This window comes from Ovis aries, chromosome 8, assembly GCF_016772045.2.
Source record: "Ovis aries strain OAR_USU_Benz2616 breed Rambouillet chromosome 8, ARS-UI_Ramb_v3.0, whole genome shotgun sequence".
NCBI lineage: Eukaryota > Metazoa > Chordata > Mammalia > Artiodactyla > Bovidae > Ovis > Ovis aries.
The window spans coordinates 35,846,309-35,869,913 of NC_056061.1; the positions used below are offsets into that span (position 1 = coordinate 35,846,309).

The following is a 23,605-nucleotide window of genomic DNA, read 5'->3' on the forward strand; positions in this document are numbered from 1 at the left end:
AAATATTTGTGAGTATTATATTGAATTTATATTCAAAAACACCTCTGTTCTTTTTTTTTCTTTTGTCTTTTTACTCAGGAGTAGGGGTGGAGTAAACATGGAAGGCTGAGGTTATTTCTTTCCAAGAATATATTCAATGAAATTTTAAATGAAGTGTTTCTCTAAAAAGACTGAAAAAGAAAGGAGGACTTCATCAGGTAGGTCATAAAAGTGCGAAACATGGAGAAGTCAGAGCCATAATGATGCTCCAAATTAGCTTCCCTGAGGAGGGGATTCTGGCCATAACCTTTGTTAAGTGCTGTAATGTGTAGTAAGTAAAATGCATTATTCATGTAATACCTGAACATACTCTGGGAATTTCTGAAGGACCAGGAGAAAAATAAGGTTTGTCTTTCAGGTGATGAGAAGAATATGGATCCTGATTTCAAGCAAATAATACAATTCAAGAGCAGCTTGCATTGATTTCATAATCTTTAGACTCTCCCTTCCCTCCCCAGTAAAAGCAGAGGAAACATAATTTAATCAGTTGGGTAAGAACCTGTGCTGATTATCTGAGCCCTCTCCTGAATTCTCAAAGGTGGGACTGCCATTCCTCATGCAGGATTTGCATTCAGCCTGCCTTTGCTAAGTACACAACTGCTGTTATTTGTGTATGCGAATTATTTCTTCTATAACAAGGCTGGAATTACATTTGGGAATTTAACTTAAATTAGGTATTCATAACAGGAGCAACTTTTTTTAATGTCATAAAAAGCACCATTGGTACTTAAAACACAGACTGTCACGAAGTATCCTGCCTCTTCCTGCATACATTCAGGTTCTAACCCCATCATTAAATTTTCTGTCAAAATATTTTCTAAGTGATTACCAATGGAATGAAGGGAATTCAGGTGAGAGTCAATGCTCATTTCTCAAAAATTCTGTTTTTTAAAAAAAGAATATTCAGCAGACATTTACTCGCTTTTCTTTGGAAACTTGGTGACACAAATGGCCCAAGGATGCTTTCAAAAAGAACAAGAATTTATTTAGGACACATTATATGTATTTGTGTGCTTGCATGCTAAGTCGCTTCCGTTGTGTCCAACTTTTTCAGACCCTAGGGACTGTAGCCTACCTACAGCCTGTTCCTCTGTTCATGGAATTCTTTAGGCAAGAATATTGGAATGGATTGTCATGCTCTCCTCCAGGGGATTTTCCCAACCCAGGGATGGAATCCATGCCTCTTATGTCTCTTTACCACTAGGCAGGTTCTTTACCACTAGAGCCACCTAGCAAGCCCTACTTGTACTTAAGTGTTACTTACTGAAGTTGGCTACTAAATAATTAAGAAAATAAACCCAGGATGATATTAATAACTTTAAATGTTACTCAACAGGTAGTGGTCTTCAAACTTTCAGAACTCATGCCTGGAGCCTCAGTTTCTTATCTCTAAAATGGAGGTGATGCCTATGGTAAACTAAATTATGACAAAGGAGGTAAGAATATACAATGGAGAAAGGACAGTCTTTTCAATAAATGGTGTTGGGAGAACTGGACAGTTGCATGTAAAAGAATGAAATTAGAATACTCCCAAAGACCATGTGCATGCGTGCATGCTAAGTCATATATGACTCTGTGCTACCCTATGGACTGTAGCCTCCCAGGCTCTGCTCTGTCCAGGGGGATTCTCTAGGCAAGAATACTGGAATGGATTGTCATCTACATGAAAATAAACTCAAGATGGATTAAAGACCTAAATGTAAGATCAGATACTATAAAACTCTTAGACAAAAACATACACAAAGCACTCTCTGACATAAATCAAAGCAAGATCTTTTTTGATTCACTTCCTAGAGTAATGAAAGTGAAAGTGAAGTTGCCCAGTCATATCCGACTCTATTCGACCCCATGGACTGTAGCCTGCCAGGTTCCACCGTCCATGGGATTTTCCAGGCAAGAATACTGGAGTGGGTTGCCATTTCAAAATAAAAACAAAAATAAACAAGTGGTACCTAATTAAACTTAAAAGCTTTTGCACAGCAAAGGAAACCATAAACAAAAAAACAACCCGCAGAACAGGAGAAAATACTTGGAAATGAAGCAACTGACAAGGAATTAATCCCCCAAATTTTCAAATTTTTTGAAGCTCAATATGACAGAAACAAATAAATCAAAAAATGGGTGGAATATCTAAATAGACATTTCTCCAAAGAATACATACAGATGGCCAAAAAGGACAAGAAAAGATGCTCAACATCACTGATTATTAGAGAAATGCAAATCAAAATACAATGAGGTATCCACCTCACACCAGTCAGAACGGCCACTATCAAAAAAATCTAAAAAAATAAATGCTGGAGAGGATGTAGAGAAAAGGGAAATTCCTTCACCATTGGTGGGAATGTAAACTGGTACAGCCACTATGGAGAAGAGTATAGAGGTTCCCTAAAAACCTCAAAATGGAGCTACCATATTATCTAGCAATCCCATTCCTGGGCATATATCTGGAGAAAACCATAATTCAAAACGATCATACACCCCAGTGTTCACTCCAGCACTATTTACAACAGCCAGGCCATGCGAGCAACCTAAAGGTCCATCCACAGAGGAATGGATAAAGAGGACGTGGTACATACATACAATGGACTCAGCCATAAAAAGAACAAAACAAGGCCATTTGCCACAACGTTCACGGACACACAGACTGTCATGCTGAGTAAAGTCAGTCAGACAGAGAAGGACAAATATTGTATCATATCACTTACATGTGGAATCTAAAAATGTGGTACAAATGAACTTACCTACAAAACAGAAAGAGTCATACGTACAGAAAACAATCTTACGGTTACCAGGGAGAAAAAGAGGGAAGGATTAATTGGAAGACTGGAATTATATTCACACTACTATATATAAAATAGGTAAGTAAAAAGGACCTACTGTATAACACAAGGAACTCTACTCAATACTCTGTAATGACCTGTATGGGAAAAGAATACAAAAAAGAGTGGATACATGTATATGCCTAACTCATTCACTTGGCTGTACAGCAGAAAATAGCACATTTTAAATCTACTCAAATAAAAATGTTAAAAATAAGTAAAATAAAATGGGGGTCTTGGACCCACTATGAGGCTTGAATGAGATAACATGAAAAGTACCTCTACTGTATCTGACATGTAGCAGATATTGAATAAATAATAACCATCATCATTATTTTTAATTTCACCATTATTATCTTAACAAGGGTCCACACTCTAGAAATCAGAATAACTCGTGTTCTTCTATGCATTTTCTCTCAATAAGAAGGAAAGCAGAGCTGGGCAAGGCTGCTTGAGAGTTATTACAAAAGAGTGATGGTTCTTCATGCTGAAGAAAATATTCTCATTACAGCATGTGATGCCTGCTCTAGATCCAACGGTGGGCTTGGAGAATCCACATCCTGATCACAGAACAGCAAAATTCAACTAAATTCTACCAACATCTACTGAAATGAAAGAATCGAAAGATTTACTGTCAGAAGTCTAAACCAGCTTCAAACTCCTCATTATTTGGACCATTTGGAAAAAGCTATTTAACCTTTCTCAGCCTGTTTCCTCATCTGTGAAAGGAGACTAAGAGTCCCTACGTTTTAGGCTTATGATAGGAATTAAATAAATATGGTGTGTGCAAGTATACACAACATGCAAACCATTAAACAAGTATATTTATTTGTGCAAAGTGCAGTGAGACAGTCCTAGGTTCAACCACACTATTCCATGGTCCCTGTAAGTCCAAACCTACCTGTCACACTGTGTTTTGATTCAGAACTTATAAAATGTGGTTATTGTACCTGCATGATCTCTAATTATCTCAGAACTTAAGCCATCCTCCTATGTTACCAGTGAGCCTAAATACCCTCCCCGCAACCCCAGCCCTATCACACAGGCATGTATGAGATTTTGGTAATTTAGTAAAGCCATTAACTAGACAAAAGAGTGAAAGAAATACACAGAATAGAATGGGATGTTTATCAGTAAAAAGGAAATGGAAGTAAGTCCTGTAAAGGTGGGAGGGTGATGGGAAAAGATCCTATACTTCTGTAAAGAATAGATCATGTGATAGAACAAAGAAAGAGAATGAGTAAAGCCAGTTTGCTGCATAGGCTGAGGAAGAAGAGAAAAGATCAGGCATCAGAGCTGTCCACAGGGAAGGAAAACGAGTCAGAGAAAAGTAAGTCAGAGGAAAAACAATGTAAGTTGTATGAGAGGCTTTCTTCTTTCTAGCTTAGGTAGCTAACTGAGACTCATCTCTGCTCTTAAAGGCAAAAGAAGTCTTATAGACATGAGCACATTATAAATGGCACAGTCAAGATTTTTCAGTAGTGATTTGAAACCTCCTTAGCATGTCAGGGTGACCCTGTTACTGGAATTCTCAAATGAATAAGAGAAAATGGAAAATAACCTGGGTTTCGGGGCTCATTCTCTTCTGGATTTCATTACTGTCATTTTGCAGATGCTGTTTAGCGTAGCTATTTCTCATTCAACTGATATTGAAAAATTCCAGAAAAATACCTACATCTGCTTTATTGACTATGCAAAAGCCTTTGACTGTGTGGATCACAACAAACTGGAAAACTCTTAAAGAGATGCAAATACCAGGCCACCTTAGCTGCCTCCTGAGAAATCTGTATGCAGGTCAAGAAGCAAAAGTTAAAACCAGACATGGAACAACAGACTGGTTCCAAATAGCGAGAGGAGTACGTCAAGGCTATATATTGTCACCCTGCTTATTTAACTTATATGCAGAGTATATCATGTGAAATGCTGGGCTGGATGAAGCACAAGCTGGAATCAAGATTGCTGGGAGAAACATCAATAACCTCAGATACATAGATGACACCACCCTTTTGGCAGAAAGTGAAGAAGAACTAAACAGCTTCTTGATGAAGGTGAAAGAGGAGAGTGAAAAAGTCAGCTTAAAACTCTACATTCAGAAAACTAAGATCATGGCATGTGGTCCCAACACTTCATGGCAAGTAGATGGGGAAACAATGGAAACAGTGACAGACTTTATTTGGGGGGGGGCTCCAAAATCACTGCAGATGGTGACTGTAGCCATGAAATTAAAAGACACTTGCTCCTTGGCATAAAAGTTATGACCAACTTAGACAGCATATTAAAAAACAGAGACATTACTTTGCCAACAAAGGTCTGTCTAGGCAAAGCTATGGTTTTTCCAGTGGTCATGTATGGAAGAGAGTTGGACTATAGAGAAAGCTGAATGCTGAAGAATTGATGCTTTTGATCTGTGGTGTTGGAGAAGACTCTTGAGAGTCCCATGGACTGCAAGGAGATCAAACCAGTCAGTCCTAAAGGAAATCAATCCTGAATATTCATTGGAAGGACTGATGCTGAAGCTGAAACTCCAACACTTTGGCCACCTGATGTGAAGAACTGACTCAATGGAAAAGACCCTCATGCTGGGAAAGACTGAAGGTAGGAGGAGAAAGGGACAACAGAGGATGAGATGGTTGGATGACATCACTGACTCAATGGACACGAGTTTAAGCAAGCTCCAGGAGTTGATGATGGACAGGAAATCCTGGCATGCTGCAGTCCATGGGATCGCAAAGAGTCAGACACAACTGAGCAACTGAACTGAACTGATATTGAGGACATGGCCATTTCCATTATGAGAATTTGAAAAAAGAGGAACAAACGGTGGTTGATGAAAGAGGATTAGCAGAAGGAACAAAGGAGTCTCCTCTCCCTCCTTCCCTCATTCCCCTGACCATCACCCTCACAGAAAGCCCCAACCAACTCCATCATGCCCCTGTGGAAAAACCACAGGGACAGCTGCCTTTCTGGCCAACCCACATGACATGAAACTACAAGAAAGGAAAAGAAACACAACAGACAAGCATTTGCAACGCTTTCAGTCTCAAACTTCCTTAGAGTAATATTTTGATTCATGGAAACTTGAATCTACAATTTTACAAACATCAGTGGAAAACCTATCTTTATCCTACCCTCCATATGTAGTCTGGTACCAGTCCCTAACAGGGCTGTTAAACTCTGCACAGACCACTTTATAAAAATAGGCCCTTTTATCTGCTGCCAGAGAGCAACAAAAGAACTCTTGTGTGTCTGTGGAGATTCTAGGATTATGTTAGAATGGATAATAGAAAGACAAATACTCGCTAAAATATTGCCTGTTACTCCCAGAATCGCTATAGCAATACCCATGCCAAGCAGCTGAGAAAAGCCTTAACACGCTATGCAATTCAAATGCAGCCCATCACTGCTGCTATAATTACAGGTGCCTCCCTTCCTCTTCTCAGATCTGTGGATAAAAGCCTAGGGCTGAATTTGTATCTCAGCTGCACAGAAGCTGAAACCAGTAGTCAATAAACACAGAGAACTCTGCATTTGACAGACAGGCTCTTGTAGGACAGAGAGCTAACCTATTGTTCAACTGTTCTTCCACACTCACATTATCGGGATGACAAAAAGGGAAGGGATGTTTTTGAATGCTCCCCAAATCCAAGGACTTTCTTTATTTCATTTAAGCCCCACAAGAATCACATGAGGTGCTATTACTCTTTTTTTTATATTTTAAATAAGAAAAATGAGACTCAAAGGTTGAGTTATTTCCTTAGGTTACACAACTTTCTAAGTAGTAGAATTGGCCCTGGAATCTCAGCCTTTCCAACCACATTGTCCACGGGAAAAACACATGCCTTTTGCAGATCAGTGTGAAATCAGGTTCCTGTTAATAGTAGGCTATTAGCGATGGGTTTCCCTGGTGACTCAGTGGTAAAGAATCCACCTGCAATGTAGGAGAAGTGGGTTCGATCCATGGGTTGGGAAGGTCCCCTGAAGAAGGAAAAGGCCAACCCCTCCAGTATTCTTGTCTGGAAAATCCCATGGACAGAGGAGCCTGGTGGGGCTATAAAGCCCATGGGGTCTCAAGAGTCAGACATGACTTAGGGACTAAACCACCATCACCACAGCAATGGGCTGTTGTTCTTATAACTTGTAAACTCCTCCCAAAGGCTAATACATAACAATTTTTAAATTAGAACTCTGCACCTCCACGCTTTTAGGGGAAGGTGGAGTGATCAAGATTTAAAATTCACTGAAGCTGTATCTGTGTGCAGACAGATAAGAATACTGAACTTAAGGGCAACCTAAAAGATTAAAAAGAGTACATCAGGGTAACTAGAGAAGCAATATTTGGGAAGACACAGAGGGGCAATGCTTATAATCTCTAGAATCTCTGCCTTATTAAAATAGAACTGAAAATATCTGTGCCAAGGTTGTATAGGTTCTATTAAAGGAAATGGACAGTGTCCACCAGCCATGTGAAAATTCACCTTCTTACACAGTGTAAGCTGTTCTCAGATTTTAGCTGTACTAACATTGAAATCACTTCTTTCTCTCTGAGCAGGCCAAAGGGATCTCCTTTCAGTGCTACAGGCTCCTCTCAAATAGAGAACCCAGGATAATTACTTCCACTGTCTCACTCTGGAGATCATACCATTAATCTATCTCAAAGGCTCCAGCCACACATTTTTATATACCATTTACTAGAAATCTTCCCAGGTGGCTCAGAGGTTAAAGTGTCTGCCTGCAATGAGGAGACTTGAGTTCGATCCCTGGGTCAGGAAGATCCCAGGAAATGGCAATCCACTCCAGTATTCTTGCCTGGAGAATCCCATGGATGGAGGAGCTTGGTAGGCTACAGTCCACGGGGTCGCAAAGAGTCGGACACGACTGAGCAGAAAAAAAATAATACCAGAAATTTATGAAGACTTAACATGTCCAGTTTTTAAAAATATGATCTGAAATACATAACATAGAGAAAAATTAATCGACTATTTAAAAGTATACCCTTTAAAGAAAAACCTGGGTAAACCTAGCAACAAACCCTAAGGAATTACCCATTTCAGAATGTTAATTGTTATGTGGAAGTGACTTTTGAAGTTCAATTTAATTTCCTGAAAACCCCAAACAACTCTATTTCCCTACAGAAAATAATTAAGCATCGGGGATGATAATATGATTAGAAAGTAAAACACCTGGAATTTGCTTAGCAAATCAGAATGCAAAAAGAGGACTTCTGTGAAACTGCAGCTGTTCCTCTCCTACCCAACCTCATCACCACTGCTAAAAAGCCATTATCATCTTCAGAAGGTGGTGGGGGCAGTGGAGGGAGGCCTGCCACTGTAGAGAAATACTCCACTATTTATTTGTCACCTGTCTAAAGGTCTACTGGGTCCTGGTTGATCATCTGGCCCCTCTTGTTCCTGAAGGGCAGCCCACTGGCCTGAAAAAAACCCCATAGAACTCTGGGGGAGGGGCGCAGGATCAAATCATCCTTGTGAGAGGAAGATGCAGAACCATCTGATCTAGATGAGCCTGAACCAATTACAGAAATCAATAGTCTGTGTTGCAAAATCAATTAAAAGATTGACCAATTGATTGATTATATTAACACTTAGGTTCTTATACACCAGATACTTCACTAAGCACTATATGTGTGTTATCTCTTTTAATCCCAAGAATAACTTTATAGATGAATAACATTAGCATGACCATTTTGCAAGGAGCTAAAACTTAGGAAGATTCAGCAGCATGTTCTAATCACACAATTCAAAAACAGCAGAGCCAGGTTCAAACTAAGATATGCTTAGTTCAAGCCCAAGTTCATGACCCTATAATAGAGCTGGTTGATAAATGACAGACATCTATACAGTGGAAAGTCAGACAGTTAAAAATTGGTTACAAAAAATACTTGAAGATAGAAAAATGTTTGCAATAAAGTGTTGTGAAAATAAATTAACAAAACATGTTCAGTAAAGAGTCAAGGAGATAAATCTCAGAATGACATTTATGGTAAAATAATGGGTGATCTTTAATCATTTATATATATATTTCTATTTTCTACAATAACTATGCATCACTTTTATACTCAATCCAAATATTTTAACTTTAAAAGGCAAGTAAATAGAAACAAAATTACAATAGTGGTTTTAGGTGAATGGCACAATCATGAGAGATCATTTTCACTTTTCCATATTTTCCCAAATGTATCACAAAGCATTACTCCATACCTATAAACACATACACACACTCACACACATGGTTAAAAATTCTAAAGAGCTGAACTACTTTCTAAAATGTATAATTGGATGCCTGTGGCAAAGACTATCAGTGGTCCTTCAATATTCATTCTCCATGTCTTCTACAGGAATAGACCCTGAAATTTTCAACTGGCCCCATTTCCTGTAATATGGCTTCAATCCCCAGCCTCCTGTGCACACAGATGTAGCCATGTGACTAAGATCCTGTCAATAAGGTATGAGATAAAATGGAGTGTGCAACACCCAGGATGTGTCCATACTGCTTTTGAGAAGGTGCACAAGATGGCTAGACCATGAGAAAGGCCACATCAGATGCCAGATATAGATGCCAGGAGGGACAGCTGGAAGTAACACAGACCCAGGCAGGCTACAGATGGCATGGCAGATCCACCATGCCATCCCTGACTTGTATGTAAGGGCCAAGAGAATATCTCTCATTCAGTTTTGTCTTTCTAGAAGGTAGGGTGAAGTTTATGTTACTGAATCTACATTCTAATTAATATAGTACTGAAACACTTAATTTACACTAGTCTATCTCTCCCTCTCTCTATATATATATATATACACACACAGACACACACAAATGTGTATGTGCAAGTGTCATGCATATGTGTGTGAATATATACCCGTGTGTATATACATATATATATGAAAAACATTAACGGCATCACTGTGATTTGAGACGAGAGGCCCAGACCAGCTGAAGACTTCTGATGGAGCAGTGGAGAGAAGGAACACATACAGCACAGCCCCTCTAATAGCTAATCTAATATCAAGAATGGGATGTCCAAGTAAATGCCTTAGCAGGTCACAAGTCTTAATGAAAGATGCAAACAACAGGTTTTAGAAATCTTTCCCTGCAGATGTAGTCAGATTCCTCTTTTCATGTTAGATTATGTATTTACATGTTACTGTGTGCATTTGTCCCTTCGCTTTGCAATTTTCCTTTCGGTGGCTACCTATACCTGTAGAATATGAGAGCTACATAGACTTTTTTTTTTTTTTTCTGGACGTGTCTATGGCATGCAGGATCTTAGCTTCCTGATAAGGGATTGAACCTATGCCCTCTGCAGTGGAAGCACAGACTCTTAACCACTGGACCGCCAAAGAAGTCCTGATGCAGAGACTTTGAATTTCTTAGTGTCCTAAAGCCAGTGGCATAAGGTAAGCAGTGAAATGTTTGCTAAATGAATGATTCAAAGAATGAATGAATGAAAAAATAACAAATAGGATTACTGGTCGCTTGTACAAGACCAGAATTAAATACCAAGGTATTTATTACAAATAGGCAATAGATTACATGACATATATTAAAGTACAAACTCTAAATATTAGTAAAAAAAAAAAAAGAAATCTCCAAGCATATACATTTTGATAAGTTATATCAAACTAAATGTGAATTTCTTTATGTGCGTGTACTCAGTCATGTCTGAGTCCTGGCAACTCCATGGACTGTAGCCCACCAGGTTCGTCTGTCCTTGGAATTTCTCAAACAAAGAATACTGGAGTGGATTCCCATTTCCTACCCAGAGGATGTTCCCGAAGCAGGGATCAAACTCGCATCTCTTGCATCTTCTGCATTGGCAGGTGAGCTCTTTACCACTGTGCCACCTGGGAAGTCCCAAATTTCCTAAAGTCAATACAGTGGATTCTTCAAAATTAACAAGGTAAGGAGATAAAATATTGAAACATGGCCTATATTAAAGAATTTTTAAAATATAGATCTTGCTGCCTATAAGAAAAAAAAACAGTAGCATTAGGAACCTCCACATAATGTATTTTGTAATAACTATATTGGGGGAAATTTTCATATTTTGAAGCTTCAGTTTATATCTTGCTTTTCATTATTGTACTATGTCAATAATCAAAGAACTGGATTAGATATCAATGCTGAATAAATAGTTGTTGAATTAAATATCTGAATCAAAAATGCAAGCAAAATTGAAAGAGTTGATAGGAAGCTTTTGGCTTCCTCCTTCTTCCCTGGTGGCTCAGAGGTTAAAGCATCTGCCCCCAATTCGGGAGACCCAGGTTCGATCCCTGGGTCCTGGGTTGGAAAGATCCTCTGGAGAGGAAATGGTAACCCACTCCAGTATTCTTGCCTGGAGAATCCCTTGGACGGAGAAGCCTGGTAGGCTACAGTCCATGGGGTCACAAAGAGTCGGACACGGCTGAGTGACTTCACTTTCACTTTACAATTACAGTATAAAGCATTACTTTATTTCCTGATAAATGGTCGGAAAGATCCTCTGGAGAGGAAATGGTAACCCACTCCAGTATTCTTGCCTGGAGAATCCCATGGACGGAGAAGCCTAGTAGGTTACAGTCCACAGGGTCACAAAGAGTCGGACACGACTGAGTGACTTCACCTCTATTTTCTGATAAACAAGTTTAGCTTTATCTCTTTCTTGAACAATAGCATCAAAAGAGAGAGATTACTTATACTAAATACAGCTTTTTCTTACTAATATGTAGTGAATTTTTTGTATTCAAGTTCAGTGACCTTATAACATACACAGTACAAGAGAACAATAAACAAATTTCAGCGATAAAATTCTATCCACACTTCACTTAGAAAATATGGTACTTTGAAACCTTAGCTAAGATTCTATCCTTGTTTATATTCAAAACGCTAATGTAGTTTGGCGACCTGCTAGGCAACAAAAGATGTACAAAATTCAAAGAACTTTGAGCAGCTCACTTCCCTTACCATTTACTTGTGGCTGTCAAGTTTAGTAAAGTCAGAAACCCCTATCTAAAGCCAATAAATGAGTATCCTTGAATAAATATAAATGCATTATTATCTACCGTATGCATTTTTTCATATCCTATGTATATATATATATATATAAATTTATACTCCACAAATGGAAAGATTAAAGACAGAATAATTCTAGACTTATAATTGTATAAATATACATATGAAAACCTATCTCTGTTTTATAAATAATTTCATTTATATAATTTTTTTCAGATTCCACATATAAGTGATATCACATGACATTTATTTACAAAACAGAAATAGACTCACAGACATAGAAAATAAACTTATGGTTACCAAAGGGAAGCAATGGATAAATCAGAAATTTTGGTTTAACAAATGCACACTGCTGCTGCTGCTAAGTCGCTTCAGTCGTGTCCGACTCTGTGCGACCCCATAGACAGCAGCCCACCAGGCTCCCTCGTCCCTGGGATTCTCCAGGCAAGAACACTGGAGTGGGTTGCCATTTCCTTCTCCAATGCATGAAAGTGAAAAGTGATAGTCAAGTCACTCAGTCGTGTCCAAGTCTTCATGACCCCACGGACTGCAGCCTCCCAAGCTCCTCCACCCATGGGATTTTCCAGGCAACAGTACTGGAGTGGGGTGCCATTGCCTTCTCCACAAATGCACACTACTGTATATAAAATAAACAAGGACATGCTGTATAACACAGGGAACAACATAATAACTCATAAAGGAAAATAATCTGAAAAATAATATACATAGACAAATGTAAAACTGAATCACTTTGCTGTACACCTGAAGCTAACACAGCATTGTAAACCAACTATACTTAAATTAAAAAAAATTAGATAATAACAAAAAAAACCTGTGAAATTCATACCATATAAAGGGGTTTTTCATCGTGTGTCTTCCAGAGAACTACACACCACCAAACACAAGTTTTTGAAATTACATGTTTCCATTAATTAAAATAATTGACAATATTTAAACACACAGTGGCAAACACAGCTAAATCCAAATAAAAACTTCTGAGGAATAGTAAAATTAACTCAATGAGCTCCCTCAATACATATCTTAAAATTATCATTAGCATTTAATTATGATGATTTCAATACTTTAAAACCTCTAACCAATTTATAATTGTGCTACTATTAATGGCACCATCAATAAGGTATCTCCTATACATAATTCTGTATAAAGTCTCCCATACTGAAATTTAAATTATCGGAATATACTTAATAAACTTGTGTCTTACCTAACTGGCAATAAATATGAAAAGCTCTTAGTTACCAATAATTTGGACAGATACAAATATTATCAGTTTTAATACTAAAGAAACATATATAATTGACAATGTCCACCTGAAACAAATATACAAGCATTCTGGTTTCATTCCAAAAGCAGTGTACAGATTTCAGCTCTTGGCTCCATGACTTAACAATGACACGGACAGTATAATCACAGCAATGGGAAGTGGGGTAAGGGAGGATGTAGTTTAGTCCAAGAGATTTCTAATGAACACCATCTAGGCTAGGCTCTATTTTCTGCCCGGATTCTGGGCCATTTCCATGTACTCATTCAGGGCAACTGAGTTAGGGTCTTCTTAACTAGACCGGATGCCTGCTACAATGTTTTTCTGATAGATTTTCTGAAAGCAAAATTTTAAAAGGATCTGTTAGGGATGACTTTAGTAGGAGGTTGAGGGGGAAAGTTCCCACAACTATTCATCATCGTAGACATTATTTGTAAAACAACACCTGCTTAAGGTCCCTTTGGGCTATGGGGTTGCTTATGTGAATGTGAATATTCTAAATGCTTAAGTTTTAAAGGATCAGTCAGCCCATCCGTAGTGTGCTGAGAGCCCAACACTGTGTGTGTTCTGCAAGGAATGATAAAATATCCAAGCCACAACCCTTATCTACAAAATTCACTCACTCTTTTTCACAGCCTAGTCATGATTATTGATTACCAATCCAGAAAGTTGATGTACCCGCCCACTATAAACAGAGGAATTATAAATTTTAAGGTTAAAATCTCTTTAGGATTATTTAGCTCAGTGATTGATTTTCAACCTGTCTGGGAGTTTTATTGCGTGTGTGTGTGTGTGTGTGTGTGTGTGTGTGTGTGTGTGTTTAAGTGTATTCCTTAAGAGTTTGCTTTAAAAATATATTTTTAAAAGTGAAAGCACAACTATCCAGTTGTGAAACTATCCAGGTGTGAAACTATGCAGTTGTGTAAAATGAAACATTTAAAATCACAGTATCTCCAGGTTTGGGAATCAAGAGTTTAAATTATTAAATGTTTAAAATAATAATAATAATAATAATTATTATTATTATTATTAAATGTGAAACAAGATTTGGGAATCATTTATCTGATCAAATTTTCTTGCCAATGCTTGAATTTATTGTGCAGAATCCCCATCTAAGATAGACCCTTTGGAGGAGACAAAATGATCCAGATTTTTAAAAGGACAGCCGATGTATGGAAGAGCAGGAGGAAGAGAAATGCATCTTAGAGAACAAGCTGAGGATGAGTGATTGAAACATCACCCCTAGTCTCCAGGCAGGCTCCCTAACAGATCAACCCAGAACCCTCAGGGAAAGGCTACAGAATAGAATAGTGCTCTGTCCTTCACCCACCAGAAGCAGGAATTCAACTGCAACTTCACATTCTCCAACATCATTTCCACTACCATGCAGATGTGCTTCCAGAAAACACACAATCAAGACTTAAGACAGAATATTTTTCAGCCTGCATTCAGTCCATTCTTCCTTTAGATTATCATAAAATTTTGAGATTGCCCCTCCTTTATTCCACTCCTGTCAGTTGAGAATCACTGCTCCAAATGGGTCAAGTACAGTTAGTTGTGTATCTACAAAACCTGAATAATAGCTAAAGTTCTTTATAGGCAGATGGATAGAAGGAAAAAAAATTAAGTGTACATAAAAGCAGGCACAGCTTTGCAGAAAATGTTTCAAAACATAAATGAGAAAAAAAATATGCAGTTGTGGAAAAGTGAACAATCTTAAACCACTGGATTTAACATAATTTATTTGCTTATGACAATATTTTAAGTGAAAGCAAGTGAGTCACTCAGCCATGTCTGACTCTTTGTGACCCCATGGACTATGCAGTCCATGGAATTCTGTAGACCAGAATGCTAGAGTGGGTAGCCTTTCCCTTCTCCAGGGGATCTTCCCAACCCAGGAATCAAACCCAGGTCTCCCAAATTGCGGGGAGATTCTTTACCAGCTGAGCCATTTTTGCTTTTAGTGGTAACTTATTTCCTACTTTTATTGTGTACAGTGGATAATGCCAATTAAATGCCTGATATAAAAAAAAGAAACTGTGGACTTTCTCTTCTATCTAACTACCAACAGAGTAGAAAGTTGGTTCTAAAAGTCAATAAACCTTTTAAACATGTTTATGATCACTTCAGGTGCAATGTAAGGAAGTCTTAGAAAAGACAGACTACCACAAACATTTTATGCACAGTTTAAGAAGTTGAATGAAACGCACATGAGTAATAACAAATTTGACGTTGCTCTACCCATACACAGTAAGTGAGTGACTCAGTCCCCAAAGTCCTTTTCTACCAATAAGCCCAGGGTTCTATGCATCTTTCTGTTAATTCCAATATTATCCTTGGAAGTTAGATGGAAACTAAGTACCCATTCTACAGAAATATAAATCAAGGCCTAGTGAGCTTTAATTATTTTTCACTAGGTGACAAAGTAAAAAGTAAAATTCATAATTCAAACAGGTCTGGGGTCCTGAGTTCATGTAGAATTAGAAAATACCACTACAATGAACTCATTCTACTAAAACTGCTTTCAATTTTAATTTAATTTTAAATTCTGATAATTTTATATTGTATAAAATGATACAATGATTACACACACACACATATAATTTCAGTAATGGAAATCTCTTAGAATTAGCAACACTATGAAAGCCTTGGAGGCAATATACTATATTCCTCAAAGACGCTAATGGTACTTTTAAGGTGGCTTCCAATGCATCTCCCTTAGATTAAGGAAACTTTTCTCTGCTTAATCATTTGATATGGCTATGAGTTAAAAAGATATCCCTTTATTTCATTTCAGAATTTCACTTAAGAAGTACCAGTGATCCCAGGCAAAGAATTTCTTCAAAACTTCAATGATCAAGGACAAGGGTGGGTTCTTTGCTTTCATTTCAATAACACAGAGAAAAGAGATCCACTTATTCTTCATAAAATGTAAGCAGCAGACTGAGAAACCACTTGACAGTGTGTTGCAGACCAAGTCAAGCCCATCCTTTCACTTTCAATTGCTTTTTAGGGGTAAAAATAGGAGTACAAACCCTGTAACCTAAATATTAAAGCTCTGAAAAAGCAAGGCCTTATCTATCCTGTAAAAGGGCCAGTCTATTCCCTGTCCCAAACCTCACCTTCTTAACTTCTGCCTAAATTCTTTTCTTGTTCTGAGTCTTCTGCCAATGATACATTTCCCTCTCTTCTTCCCTATCACACTTTTTTTTTTCCTTTAACAGGTCTCAGCCAGCATCTCACCCCGCCTTTAAAAATACACACCTATAGAAATCTCCTTTAAACAACTATTGTATATATTTTCTGTATCACTCAAATGGCACTTTAATATATATATGTGTTTTCTCTTTAATGGGATTACAAAATCTTTGAGGTCAGAATCTGGACCTTAGAATTCTATTGATATTTGCCTGGTACATCATATGTACTTAATTATTATTTGCTAAATAAATGGGGTGGTGATAGTTCTGGACAAGGAAGAAGATGACTTCGACTTTGGCAGGTATGTGAGAAGGGGATGGCAGGAGCTACAGAAAGAGATAAAGAAAATGGATAACTCATGGGACACTGTTCTTTGAAAGAAAAGGTAGAAGAAACAAAGCAGGCAAAAGTCTTGGGGAAGTGGCAGGAACCAGTAACTCTTCCTAAAACTGATACAAAGCAAAGAGAGTCAGAGGCTACCCTAGAAAAATAGCACAATTCACTGAAAAACATTACTCATCCGGCAGCCAGGATATTCATGTTTTCATCTAAAATCTGACATTAACTAGCTGTGACCAGAACAAGCAATTTCATTGCTCTTGGCAAATCACGTCTAAACCTTGGATACCAGACCTGATCTCTAAAGACCCCTTTGGCTCAGATATTACACGATTTTATAGTTTTCCTTCATCTTGAGAGAGTTTTCATTTCATTTCTTCTGGACAAAGAGGGGCCTGAATGTACTAAAAGGTATAATAAACAATACAGAAGCATTTGTTGCTAAAAAGATAAGCGGGATATAAAAGACAAAATAAACCAAATGCCTATGGTGACACTGAAGCAGAACTTTTCTTTAATATCTGCTTTGCTTATTTGATCACTTTAGCTGAGCAATATTTCCATTGTAATAGGTCGAGGACTCAAGAGTGATACAGAGCTGTAGACAGAAATGGGAATTAGAGGCAACACCTTCCAAACACTCGCTTTAGCTCAATGATGGTAAAGTGCCTTGTTGATTTAAAAGGGTGTGAAAAGCATTTAAAGATCCTTTTCACTGGGAGGAGATATGCCAATATAAGAATATCACTGACATCTTATTTAAAACCATCACATAAGCTCAAAGATTTGGACTAATACAAGCAAAACGATCAATTTACAATGCACCAAGATGTCTGGCATTAATCTAAAAATGACTGTGTATCAGACAGTATTTGACTTCCCTCTTTTTTCAGCCTCCCCTTCACATCAGTGCTAATCACTCAGCACTCCCTTGAGTGAGTGAGTGAGTGAAGTCGCACAGTTGTGTCCGACTCTTTGCGACCCCATAGACTGTAGCCTACCAGACTCCTCTGTCCATGGGATTTTCCAGGCAATAGTACTGGAGTGGACTGCCATTTCCTTCTCCAGGGGATCTTCCCGACCCAGGGATCGAACCCGGGTCTCCTGCATTGTAGACAGACGCTTTACCGTCTGAGCCACCAGGGAAGTCCTTAGGCACCTGGAATTCTCTTTTGTATCGGAGCATCTCTGCCACAGACAGAATCGACTGATGTAATAAACTCATCCTAACTTTACAGTCTAGGGACCATGTGCTCTCCTGTCCAGAATATACTTATCTTAAAACAAGGCCATGGGAGAGGGCAAATGCTAAACCAAAAAGAAAGACTGATAGATAGAACTACATGTATCAGTGGGGAAAATATTTAAAAGCCACAACCTCCCCAGATCCTTTTAGATCTTTACACATAGCTCTGCTGTCCAGTAACCTGTCTCTATTAAAAGAATGTTTAGTTTTAATTAAGAAAATAAAGGGCTCAAATCAATCAATAGGGAAATGCTATATTTGAATGTTGTGGTAAATGGAGAAGAGCCTCAAAGCCCAAATAGAAAAACAAAATGGAAAACAAAAAATCCTGCAGAAAAATGTTACGGGTCTTCTCTAACCTCCCACCCAGTTTTACCATATTAGTGTTATCTGATAAGCTAATCGTCACTTTGAAAATACAGCAATATGAAATGTTTGGCTCTAGGCGTGTGAGGCAGGAAACAAATAAGCCAGTAATCCAGGGATGAATGAGTAGGAATGTGGGGTAGGCAGGAGGGTAAAAACTGGTGACTTTGAGGCCACTTCCCACTTTCACGCATCTAGCTGTGTGCTTTTGGTTTGGTCAACTTGGAATTTCTTAAACAATTTTTAAAAAAATACGTAAAATCTAAATTGGGGAGATTTTTAAGCAAAAATTTGGGTTTCAGGTTTTTCTGGAATAATCAAAGGAACAGGCAACTTTGGGAAGACAATTTCACAAGGCAAGAAGCAGTTGGATGGGACAATCTCATAAGAGACTGAGGCTTGACTTTCACTATGGGACTGTCACTAAACGTGTTCTCAATGTAAACCAAAGAACTGTCCTTTTCAGGGGCAGAAGGAACCTGAATGCACTAAAGTATGGTAACCTGAACAGAGAAGTTTCATTAAGAAAAACAAGGGAAGGATTAAAAAGACAGCATAAAACCAAGGTCAAGTATCCAGGATGCCACTGAAACTGCAGAACAACATGTTTTAAAAATTATTTTTGCAGTTTCTCTAGTACAGATAAGTTCTGTTTAAAGAAAAAAAAAAGTTTAAAGAAAAGTCAAATTTGTTCTTTTCAGTTAGTGAAAAGAAAGGATTCATCATCACTTACCCTCAACAACCTGGATCATCTCAAAGAATTTTAAATGTCTTTTACTTTTGAAATAAAAAACACATTTAGTTCCATTTATGAAGTGAGCTCTTAAAGGTATTTCCTTATTAAAACCTGGTCCTAAACCTAGGTTCACAGTACATGGTGAAGGTCTGAAGAAAGCTTATTTAACCTACATTAAATCTTGAAAATGCATTAATGAGTCTTTTAAAGGTATAATTTTAACTCCACAATCTTCAACTATAAAGACTATATAGAGCTAATCTGCCTTGCCCTTTCGATTAAACTTGTTAAGGGCGTTCTATTTAGTCAGCACCCAGGATGGGCCATTAAAATTCTTGTTCGGTAAGAGTTGTGTTCAGTGCTCTGTTGTTTTAAATTCCATTAAATCCAAATGGTCTTTATCACCCCATGACCACCCCTGACTTCAATCAGCCAATTTAATTACCTTACAAAATTGTCAGCAGAAGCAGCAAGGAAAAACAGGAAGCCTTATGACGTTATCAGACTGAAATCTTCCTCTTCAGTGTTTCATCTAGACCAGTCAATAAGGATGATGAGCACCTACTTCCTTCCCTTTCAAGGGCTTTTGACCTTACCTTTCATGCTAAGATTTAGGGTTTAAGTTTCATTTGAAGCAATTCTAGTACCTTGAGAACTGGATTACAAATTGAAAACCCATAGAAGATAGCGCTTCACCACCCAAATGCAAAACAATCAACAATTCCATTTCAATACTTCAGATCATCCTACAGAGGAAAACCGAGGATCTCTCAGGAACCCCAGATATTATGGATGCAGTAGATTAATGATTTAATGCAGATTAATGACGTAGTGATGTAAGGATAGTACAGTTGAAAGACAGTAAACTACTTTCTATTCTGATATGTCAAAATGGACATCGATAATTTCCAGGGAATAAACGGAACTGGAGCTACAATAACACAGTAAAATCCTAAGAACAGAAAGAAAATAAATTTCTCTCACTTGACTTTCTACCGAAAAGAATAAGGCATCTCTTTATCAGAAATTTTCACAATTAAAAGAAAATCAAAGATTATGTCATCACTATCATAGGCAACCCTTTATTTAAAGGTGAATAGACTTGAAAAGGCCCTGATAATCAATGATGCATCCCATGTTTGGTCTATGTTACGCTCCTCCTTTGTGTGGGAGCATTAACTTCCCTGTGCTGAGTAAATGTTGAAACAGTGTCATTTGAGAATTCCGGGAATGAACACACTGCAGTGATCACTTGACTTAAGTTAAAAAGCAAAAGGTGGTCTGTCTGGAGAAATGTCTACTGACATACAAACCCCTGCATAAAGACAACCTCACAACGCCAGAAAACGTGTTGCGTTCCATGTGTCTGGGTGGAGAAGCAGTGCTATTTCTAGAGGACGGAGAGATCATTTTTCAAAGTCATTTTCTGAAATGAGTGTGCCTCCGTTGATGGATCACATCAGAGCTATTCTTTGAAGCTTTAAGAATAAGTGGGAACTTATGTCAAAAACAGATTTTTTTTTTTTTTCCTTTTTAGTGCGGCAGTAGTGTTGGCGATTCTTGGAAAGATTCCCCTCCCCTGCTTTCCAGAGCTCAGCTGAGCAGGTGTTCGGGCTTTATCTGTTTCACTCAGTAGCCGCTGTTACTCCCCCATCCCCGCCCCCCAAGAGCCAGTTTTCCAGCTTCCAGATGTAAGGCCACTCCTCCCTCCCGCCCACCTCACCTCCCAAAGGAAGAAAAATCTCTTTCAAAGAACTTGTAGAGAGTGGCAGCTTCCAAGCCCAGCCAATTCGCTCACACTCCTCTAAGATGTAGTACATCTGCTGCTAATTATTATATCTGGGAGCACATGAACTAGCCACTAAGTAGGGGGATTTCCATAAGAACCCATTCCGTTCCCTCTCACCCTGTGGGCTTTATAACCTGGGCTGTCCCTGAGCTGGCGGCCTTCACCTTCGGCCTGGGCACAAGGAGGAAGCTACGCGTGTGCATGGACGCAGGGCCAGGGCACAGTGTGCCAAGAGATCCGAGCGCGTCCTGGGAAGACCTCGCCTGGGAAAGCCTTTTAAGAAAGCCGCCCTACTGGCGAGCCGAAGAGAAAAGCTAGGTCGACAACTGAAAGGAATTAGTGGCCTACCAAAACCAGCTCAGCTCTTCCTAGAGAACAGTCTTGGAGAAACTGCCCACGAGTTTGGGAGAAAGTTTGGGTTCACGTCTTCGTTCTTGGCATTCGAAATGCCATTTCAGATAAGGAATGTGATCAACTCCACCTCAAAGATCCTAAACAAGTGATGGTTTGGGGATTGATTCCTTGAAGAAGATACCAAAGCTCCCTTCCCCCCAAACTCCGGGCGGGACTGCTAGCCCTGCGCGGAGCCCGCTCCCCAGCTGGCTTCTACTCCTCCCCTTGCTTTCCGGGGAGCAGAGGTCGAGCGGACCCGGAAGAGAGGGTGGCGAAAGTAACAAAAGAAACGTTCAAGTACCTCCGAGTCCCTGGCACTTTGGGAGAACGAGGCAGTGGGGTCCACACCCTAGGGGACGGAAGGATGTCGCCTGCGCCCCTCCAACCGCCGGCTGGGCCGGGCCGCAGCTGCGGGGAGACAAAGGTGCCTCATTTACATCGCCCGCCACTGCCGCCGGCGGCGGGGCGGGAGCGCACCAAAGAGGGCCGCGGGGGCGTGGCAGTTCCGCGCCTGGAAACGCCGACCCCCGGACGTTCGACATAACCGGGAGCGGGGAAACTAACCCTCTAACTGTCCAAGCTCCACCGTGTGCACGCGCCCGCTGGGTGGTCGCCCTGGAGAAGGCAGGCTGGGCCAAACCAAGATCTTAGGAGGGGAATCCGCCACGACCCACCCGAGGCGCGGCGCCGGCCCGCCCACGGGCGAGGAGCTGACCCTAGGCTGATCCTCAGGTCGCTCCCCCAACGCCCCGGGCTGCCCGAAAGCTTCGGGAAAGCTCCCTGGAGCGGGCGCTCGGGAGACGGTCTCCCGGAAGTGTTTGCAAAGCATCTTCGGAGTAGCAGGCCCGGGTGTGCAGCCCCAGGTCAGGCGACGGGGAGGGGGCGCCGGGATACAGGCGCTGGCGCACGCGACTGCAGGAAGTTTTCCCGGGAACCAAAGAGGAGTCATTGTGCCAGAGAGGTGGACGTGCTTCCCGAGAGTGCATTTGTCGGCGCGCGCGTGAGTGTGTTTGTGACAGAGACAGAGAGCGAGAGAGAGAGACTGATCATCCATCCAGAAGATGGGCGGGGGTAGCGAGGGACTCGGCAAGTAGCAGTCAGCACTCTAAGCTGCTCCCCTACCCACACCCGTTGGTAGGAGGACGCAGGGTCAAGTCGCCGTCATAGTGGGAACGGCGAAAACCGGGAAAGGACTGCATAGAGCCCACGACGGTGGTTTTCCACCACCTACGGGAAAGGGGGCTGAGGACCCGGCGCTAGCCGAACTGGGCTCGCGGTTGCCATAGTGCCGCTGCAGAGACGCCGAGCGGCTGGCAGAGGCCACACCAGGGTCGGAGGGGGAAGGGGCTAGAGGCCACCTCCTCACCCGCACCCCAGAGGCAGCTGCTCCACTAGCGAGTCAACCCCTTTCCCTTCCAAGGCTCCGGGCCAGCGGTGAGGCTCTGGTTCACCTTTTCAGCTGAAGTTGAAAATAACATTTCTCAAGAGTGGCTCATAGGCGCGCAACCAACCTCCACTTCATTCAGCGCATGTTTTTTCCAGAAGAAAATAAAACTCCCTCCATTGCATCAAAATATCTCCATCAGGGAAATGTTCCAATGGTTATAGTGTACACAATCCTTCACCACTCAACTCGAGTCACAAACCAGAGAAAATGGATCTCTGCGTGGAAGATGTTTGAAGTTAATGGAGAAAATAACAGGTTATCTAGAAACTGGACAGTTGGTTTAAGGTAGCAAGGCACAGGTGTGAAGGTGTTTTGCTACTCCCCCTATTTCTTACGGACATTCTTAGTAAGCACTGGTCTAGGAAAATGTATTTTTGTGTGTGTGTCAGCTCTTTTGGAAAGCTGCTACACACTCTGCTACAGTCGCCAAGATTTTTAATATGAAGATATGAAATGATCAGCGAATGTAACAATCTAATGATTCAGCAAATATTATGCTGCAAGACCAGGGCAGCAATAATTAAATCTTTATAGAGTATTGGTGGCCGTTTTCCGACTTCCAGCTTTCTTCTTTTCCCCCCTCTCAGTCCTCAAACTCACTAAAACACTCATTCACAAACACAGTTCAGAAGACACCTCGGTATTCCAAGTAAGTAGGTTGTACTACGCAAAATATTGGGCAAAACTACCAAACTGGCACTTACAATGCTTGAAGCAGAGCAACTGAACACACAACACGTTTCTAATGATACTGCTACTGCTGCTAAGTCACTTCAGTCGTGTCTGACTCTATGCGACCCCATAGATGGCAGCCCACCAGGCTCTCCATCCCTGGGATTCTCCAAGCAAGAACACTGGAGCAGGTTGCCATTTCTTTCTCCATTCCAATGATACAGGGACCGACCCGTTTAATTTCATCCAAAGAAACAAGCATTCCTGTGGACTCTT

At 40.1% G+C, this 23,605-nt stretch overlaps 1 protein-coding gene across 7 annotated transcripts in view; it reads right to left on the reverse strand.

Annotated features, from left to right (window-relative positions):
- GRIK2 (glutamate ionotropic receptor kainate type subunit 2) overlaps positions 1-23,605 on the reverse strand; it is a 732,858-nt gene that overhangs the window by 702,077 nt on the left and 7,176 nt on the right. For 2 of the 7 annotated variants that reach the window (XM_060419222.1, XM_060419220.1), the window contains exon 1: positions 21,512-21,846. The exons of 4 other annotated variants lie outside the window; for them this stretch is intronic. In XM_060419222.1, coding sequence (XP_060275205.1) covers positions 21,512-21,752 — 241 coding nt within the window. In that variant the 5' untranslated portion in view covers positions 21,753-21,846. Of the gene's footprint in view, positions 1-21,511; positions 21,850-23,605 lie in introns of those variants that run through there. One more of the 7 variants, XM_060419221.1, reaches the window with a different exon arrangement.